Source organism: Vigna umbellata, chromosome 10, assembly GCF_029865625.1.
Source record: "Vigna umbellata cultivar VRB3 chromosome 10, Vumbellata_1.0, whole genome shotgun sequence".
NCBI classification, from domain to species: domain Eukaryota; kingdom Viridiplantae; phylum Streptophyta; class Magnoliopsida; order Fabales; family Fabaceae; genus Vigna; species Vigna umbellata.
Window position 1 is genome coordinate 22,235,305 of NC_142174.1, and position 8,211 is coordinate 22,243,515.

The following is an 8,211-nucleotide window of genomic DNA, read 5'->3' on the forward strand; positions in this document are numbered from 1 at the left end:
TGACGATCGCTCTTTAGGACGAACGCTTGGTATAAGACCGAGCGCTATTTAGAACGAACGCTTGGTATAAGACCAAACACTATTTAGAACGAACGCTTGGTATAAGACCAAGCACTATTTAGAACGAACGTTCGGTATAAGACCGAGCGCTATTTAATTCAGTATTATTTAATTTAAGGCGTACGACAACTCTATGTTGAGCCGAACGCTCAAACATAGTAATTCAATGAAAACGCTCGTTCTCAAACCGAACTCTTCCCAAATGAAACAATTCTCTTCTAAGTCTTTTTCAGGGAAACCGAACAGTATAAGACCGTTCGATAACGAGCGTAATTTATCATAGGGAATTTATCAGATCCAGATTTTCACTATCTTAAATTTAACATTTATTCATACGATTTAAACTCCTATGAATTCTTATCCACATTAATTTTCATACTTTATAACCTTAATTCACATCATCAAATCCAACTATAGACTACTCATTCATCCTTCATACACATCAAAATCAACATGCAGTACAACCAAATCAAAAATCATGTTCATCCAGTACAACAGGTTTCGTTCAAACATATCAAATCAGCACATATACATATATTTCATACAGATAGACCATATCATACTTTCATACAATCGTACAAGTATAAATTAAATATATAAGCTTCCCTTACCCGGATCAGTATACGAACTTCCTAAAGCAAGGTATGGTGCGTCCTCTAACAGCGTTCTACCCTCAGTTTTACTAAACACTTTCACTTGATCTAAACACCAAAATCAGAGATGACTCAGATATAATCCATGCATGAACCCAGAACTTGTTTTCGCATGAAACCCTAATGGACGAACTACTAGAGAAGAGTACTTACCAGCTCAGATTCTAATTCTGTTCGGTCCAGAATAACGTCCGCGTCTCCGAGAACGTTCCTACGGTTCTGAAATGAAATCGGAGGAGAAGGGAATGAATTACAGTAGAGAGAAGGTGAACTGGTTCTAGAGAGAAGGTGGAGAAAAATGGAGAAATCAGTTTTGAGGAAGAAGGTGAATGCATGCAGAGAATGGGAAGGAGTGTTTTCAGAAAATTAAATTCTCTTTCCCAAGTCAAACGGACGTTCATTCACACGCGGACACCTGTCTTCCACTACTGATTTTTAGAAGGTTCCAGCATGACACATGGCAGATGGGTGGCAGAGAGTGTGAGTGGATTTTTAATGTTCTGAGTAATGGCATGGGTGCGTTTTTCAATGCTTGGCAGAGTGGTTTAATTACATTAAATCTGATTGGACAGGTGTTTTGCAGAGTTAAATATCTAGGGTCTTACATTTTCCCTAACTACAAAAATTTTCGACCTCGAAAATTAGTACTAACCCGGAAATAAATGAGGATACAAGTCCCTCATAGCATCTTCGACTTCCCACGTTGAATCACCAGTCTTCGCGTCCCACACCATTTTGACTAGACGAACGTCTTTTCCTTTGTATAGCTTGGTGCGGCTGTCTTCCACACGCACTGGTTGCAACTCCAGCGTTCGGTCGTGGCGTAGTGGAACGTCTTCCAACTCCAATATATGAGAGGGGTTGGCTATGTACTTACGGAGTTGGGAAACGTGGAAGACTGGATGAAGATTTGATAGTTGAGGAGGCAAGGCAAGTTCATACGCCACTGGTCCAATCTTCTTCAAAATCTGGTACGGTCCTATGAACTTGGGTGATAGTTTCTTTGGATGAACGGCTCGGCCTACTCCAGTGATCGGGTTATGTCTTAAAAATACATGGTCTCCTGCAGCGAACTCCAAGGGTCTTCTTCTTCTATCCGCATATGATTTCTGCCTGCTCAGGGACGTCTTTAATCTATCTTGGATCAGCTTAACCTTCTCGGTCGTTTGCTGGATGAGCTCAGGTCCGGTTAGCACGTTCTCTCCTTCTTGAAACCAACATAGTGGCGTTCGACATTTTCTCCCATAAAGAGCTTCAAACGGCGCCATTCCAATGCTAGCCTGAAAGCTGTTGTTGTAAGTGAATTCCACGAGCGGCAAGACTTCATCCCAGGCACCCAAGTGATCTAGGACGCACGTCCTCAGTAAGTCTTCCAGCGTCTGGATGGTCCGCTCAGACTGGCCGTCCGTCTGAGGATGATATGCTGAACTCATCTGCAACTTGCTTCCCAATTCGCCTTGTAAGGATTGCCAAAACCGAGATGTGAATCTCGTGTCTCGGTCAGAAATTATGCTTGAAGGCACTCCATGCAGACGAACGATCTCCTTAATATATAACTTGGCCAAATTTGACATCGACATCTTCAAGTTCACTGCCAGGAAGTGGGCGCTCTTCGTTAGTCTGTCCACGATCACCCAAATCGAGTCATGATTTCTGACCGTGCGTGGTAGATGAGTCACGAAATCCATGGAGATGCTGTCCCACTTCCATTCAGGAATTTCCAATTGCTGCAATAGGCCGCCAGGTCTTTGGTGTTCCGCCTTCGCTCGTTGACAGGTTAGGCATGACGCTACAAAACGAGCGACATCGCTCTTCATTCTAGGCCACCAGAACGAACACCGAAGGTCTTGGTACGTCTTAGTCATACCTGGATGTATGCTAAGACGACTATGATGTGCTTCCTCCAATATGATTCGCTTTAGCTCGCCATCATTAGGAACGCACGTCCGTCCCATGTATCGTAACAAGCCGTCCGTTCCAGTGTTGAAATGTTTGGCCTGATCCGTACCGAGCGCGCTTAAAATCTTCAACAATTCCTCGTCCTCGCGTTGCTTCATTCTGATTCGGTCAAAGACGTCACTGGAAATTCTAAGGTTACAACATCTGATAACGTTCGTTCCCAGATCGAACTGTAACCTTAGGTCTCGGAAACTCTCCACCAAACTTAGCTCTTTAATCATCATCACCGAGACATGAACTGTCTTCCTGCTTAGGGCGTCCGCCACTACATTAGCTTTCCCCGGATGATAGAGCAACTCAAAATCATAGTCCTTCAAAAACTCTAACCAACGCCTCTGCCTCATGTTCAACTCCTTCTGATCAAATAAATATTTGAGGCTCTTGTGATCACTGAAGACTTGGAAAGTAGATCCGTACAAGTAATGCCTCCAAATCTTCAATGCAAAGACGACCGCTGCCAATTCCAGGTCGTGCGTTGGGTAGTTTTTCTCATGAATCTTCAGTTGACGAGACGCATACGCTACCGCTCGCCTCTCTTGCATGAGCACACAGCCCAACCCTTGATGAGACGCGTCGCAGTACACTTCAAAGGGCTTGGACGTGTCCGGAATGATCAGCACTGGAGCGCTCGTTAACTTATTCTTCAACTCTTGAAATCGTTCTTCACACAAATCAGTCCACGCGAACGGTTGGTCTTTCCTGGTAAGCTGTGTTAGTGGTGCTACTATCTTAGAAAATCCTTCAATGAAGCGTCTATAGTAGCCCGCGAGACCAACGAAACTCCTTACTTCTGTGACCGAACGTGGACTTTTCCATTCCAGTACCGCTCGTACCTTTGCTGGATCTACCGAGATCCCTCCAGCTGACACAACATGTCCCAAAAACTGCACCTCCTTCATCCAAAATTCACACTTGGACAACTTTGCATATAACTCCTTTTCTCTTAATACGCTCAGCACTGCCCTCAAGTGTTCTTCATGTTCGTCTTTGGTCTTGGAGTAGATGAGAATATCATCTATGAAGACGACCACGAACTTGTCCAGGTACGGCCTGAAAATGCGATTCATACAATCCATGAATACTGCAGGAGCGTTCGTCACTCCAAAAGGCATCACTACATAGTGTCCATAACGAGATCTGAAAGCAGTCTTCTGGATGTCGTCCTCCTTCACCCTGATTTGGTGATATCCCGAACGTAAATCAATCTTAGAAAACATCGTCGCTCCATGCAGTTGATCCAACAAGTCATCTATCCTTGGCAATGGGTACTTGTTCTTGATGGTCAGCTTGTTCAATTGCCTGTAATCTATACATAACCGAGAGCTGCCATCCTTCTTTTTCACCAAGAGCACAGGCGTTCCCCAAGGTGATACGCTCGGCCTGATGAACTGCTTGTCCATCAACTCTTCAATCTGCTTCTTGAGTTCAACCAACTCTGCAGGCGCCATTCGGTAAGGTTGAACTGATATAGGTGCTGCTGTCGTCACCAAATCAATGGTGAATTCAACTTCACGAACGGGAGGCAGTCCAGGGATCTCTTCCGAAAAGACGTCCGTAAATTCATTCACGATCGTTCGTTCAATACTGCCCTCCCTAGACGTTCGTTCATTTCCCAATCCTCCGAACTCTTGGTCTTCATGCGTCATGATCAGAAAACAGCTCGCACCTTCCATTATGTCCTCCTTTAACTGACCGAGCGTTACAGATAATTCTTCTTCTTCTTCGTCCGGAAACACCAACTCCTTCTTCCCACAATCTATGAGAATGTGATTGGTAGCCAGCCAATCCATTCCTAAAATCACCTCCAACCCTTGAAGAGGTAGGCAGATAAGGTTTACTTTATACTTACGCCCTTCTACTTCTATAGGACACCTCACGCACATAGTGGACGTCCTAACCTCTCCAGCCGCTGGGGTTGACACCACCAGATCGAACTGCATCTCGCTCATTTCTAAACCCAGTTTGCCAACGCACGCCTTCGAGATGAAGGAATGTGTTGCTCCCGAATCAAACAATACGCAGCAAGATGTGCCATACACGAAGCATGTACTGATGATAAGTGTACCTGAATTGGCTGCCTCCGCCCCAGTTATAGCATAAACGCGTCCCACTGCTTGGGCTCGTCCACCTCTTTGCGGATTCCTTCCGGCGGTTGGTGATCTCATTATCGCTCGCCCTCCAAAGTTGCAATCGTTCTCCACATGTCCATTCCTTCCACATTTGTTGCAGTGTTTTCCCCCCACCAGTTGAGGACAGAACGAACGGTAGTGTGGTCCACCACATTTAAAACAGGTGACGTTTCCTTGCTGCCCAGACTGTCCGGCAGGAATCAATGCTTGAGATCCACTCGTGTTTGTTGTCGGACGAGCGTAAGGAGATCCCCTCTGATTGACATTTCCCCTTGAGACGATCGGTCCCCTTACTGTTTGTTGTTTCTTGTGTCGTTCAGCTTCTGCCATGTTCTTCTCCAACACCTTGGCCCTCTCAACCATGGCAGGAAACGTTCGTATGCACAAGCTTGAAATCAGAACTTTCAAATCACTCCTTAGACCGTTCTCAAACTTCCGACATTGCCACTCTTCACTAGTGGCCATTGTATTGAATCTGACAAGGTGTTTAAATTTGTTGGTGTATTCTGAAACAGACATACCCCCCTGAACCAGCTGTAAAAACTCAACCTCCTTTGCAAAACGGACGCTGTCAGGGAAGTACTCTTCATAAAATTTGTTTCTGAACACTTCCCAAGTGATTGGTTGTTGAGCGTCCGTCAAAATGGCCCTCGCGCTCGCCCACCAGTGGCTCGCTTCTCCAGTTAGCAAGTACTCAGTATACGCCAAGCGGTTCTCATCCGGACACCTCTTAGCATTGAAGATCCTCTCCATATCCCGTAACCATTGATCTGCCTCGTCAGGGAGACATTTCCCACTGAACTTGGCTGGATGGTGTTGTAAAAAGCTCTCCAAACTCCACTCAGTAGCAGGTTGGGCAGCGTTGGAAGAGGATGCTCCAGGCGCACCTCTTGTTGCCGCTAGGATTTCCATTAGCTGCCTTTGGGTTGTTTCAGAGTTGGCACGAGAGGCCTCCAAACTCTGCATAGCGGCCTGGTTTTGCTGCATCAGTGTGGCGTTCTGCTCCAGTAACGTTGTGTTTTGTTGATGCAATCTTTCAACCACGGTTTCCAACAACCTAGTGTTGCTGGACGTATCAGACTCGTTCGGTTGCGGAGGAGGAGGGAGTCTAGGCGCCATTAGTTCTCTGGACCAAAGAAAAACGAGCGTTAGTAATGTTCAAGAGTTAAAACAATAACTCATTAAACACATAATAAGCACACAGCAAAAACATAGTGCACTCATAACCTACAGTGTCCCTTAAAAGAACAAAACTGCTCTGATACCACTAATGTAACATCCCAAAATACAGTAATTACCATAATCAGAATTAATTACATTAAACCAGTAAAACAGTGCAGTCTTTACCATAATGGATCAAAGTTCCAAAGCCGAACGGCTTATATACAGAAAATACCATTTACGAAACGAAAATAAGGAAAGTCTAGAACGAACGGTTTTACAAAATATTTAACCGAACGTCAAAATGAAATCTAACATTTACAATCCTATCATAACGAGCGTTCTAAGGCTCGGCTTTTACTTCCACCTCGACCAAATTCTCTTCTTCAATAACGTCTTCCAGAGTGGCCTCGCCTTCTGCTCACATCCACACGGATGATCATTGCAAGACAGGACGAACGTACATAGACAGTAGACAACACAAGGAAAAACAAAAGGGTAAGCTTATATAATTTAAATTATACATCAACACATACAATAAACATATCATTCCACACAAGCGCATAGTTTTAACATATAACAATCATGTAACATTATATAAATATATATATATATATATATATATATCTATATGACGACCGTCCGGACTGTATGATCTGTGTAGTTACAAGCGTCCTTGCACTCGAGTGATGTAGTAACCGGGATACACCTAATCAGCTGCCACTCGAGGTTAGTCCGTTCTTACGTCACCCATGTTAACTTATGGACTAAGGACCTCCTGCCATTCACACGCATGACTTATCCTCTCTACGTGAGAAGAGTAATCACTGAATATCAGGATGGACAGCGAGTCTTAACTTATCCACAGTCATACTTTACCAAATTTAATATTTAACATATCTGAGACGTTCCTCCTTGGAACGCTCGTCCAAAATCCATAATCATAGAATCACTCCATATAGTGTTCACACTGTAATTTCTTATGATTTATCATCAATTTCATCTTTAACTTTAAGAGCATAAAAGTACGAACGTTCAATCCTTTGAAGAATTAGGACGAACGTCCAAATAAAGTACTGGATGGACGAACGCGACTCTCTGTTTGGTCAGTTAAATGAACTGACTCTTATTGAAGGTATAATGATACTTAGAAAAATTTCATCATATAGATCTTGGGCCAGATTTAATGTACCAAGGATGGTCAATGACACATAGAATTTTCTTTGAAGACTTTTGCATATGAAGAACCGATGCCAGTTTTGAACGAACGTAAGAGGATGAATATTGAAATGTTGGAACGAACGCTATTTTATCAAAGTGGTTATTCAATATGACGATCGCTCTTTAGGACGAACGCTTGGTATAAGACCGAGCGCTATTTAGAACGAACGCTTGGTATAAGACCAAACACTATTTAGAACAAACGCTTGGTATAAGACCAAGCACTATTTAGAACGAACGTTCGGTATAAGACCGAGCGCTATTTAATTCAGTATTATTTAATTTAAGGCGTACGACAACTCTATGTTGAGCCGAACGCTCAAACATAGTAATTCAATGAAAACGCTCGTTCTCAAACCGAACTCTTCCCAAATGAAAGAATTCTCTTCTAAGTCTTTTTCAGGGAAACCGAACAGTATAAGACCGTTCGATAACGAGCGTAATTTATCATAGGGAATTTATCAGATCCAGATTTTCACTATCTTAAATTTAACATTTATTCATACGATTTAAACTCCTATGAATTCTTATCCACATTAATTTTCATACTTTATAACCTTAATTCACATCATCAAATCCAACTATAGACTACTCATTCATCCTTCATACGCATCAAAATCAACATGCAGTACAACCAAATCAAAAATCATGTTCATCCAGTACAACAGGTTTCATTCAAACATATCAAATCAGCACATATACATATATTTCATACAGATAGACCATATCATGCTTTCATACAATCGTACAAGTATAAATTAAATATATAAGCTTCCCTTACCCGGATCAGTATACGAACTTCCTAAAGCAAGGTATGGTGCGTCCTCTAACAGCGTTCTACCCTCAGTTTTACTAAACACTTTCACTTGATCTAAACACCAAAATCAGAGATGACTCAGATATAATCCATGCATGAACCCAGAACTTGTTTTCGCATGAAACCCTAATGGACGAACTACTAGAGAAGAGTACTTACCAACTCAGATTCTAATTCTGTTCGGTCCAGAATAACGTCCGCGTCTTCGAGA

General features: G+C 43.0%; 1 protein-coding gene across 1 annotated transcript; it reads right to left on the bottom strand.

The window, feature by feature from the left end:
* Positions 1-3,683: 3,683 nt before the first annotated feature.
* On the bottom strand, positions 3,684-5,767 carry LOC148192180 (uncharacterized). The gene is made up of 3 exons (XM_088100035.1): positions 5,201-5,767; positions 4,107-5,146; positions 3,684-3,786 (listed from the first exon to the last, which is right to left on the bottom strand). The coding sequence occupies exons 1-3, from the start codon at positions 5,765-5,767 to the stop codon at positions 3,684-3,686; spliced, it is 1,710 nt and encodes a 569-aa protein (XP_087956161.1).
* Positions 5,768-8,211: the final 2,444 nt, after the last annotated feature.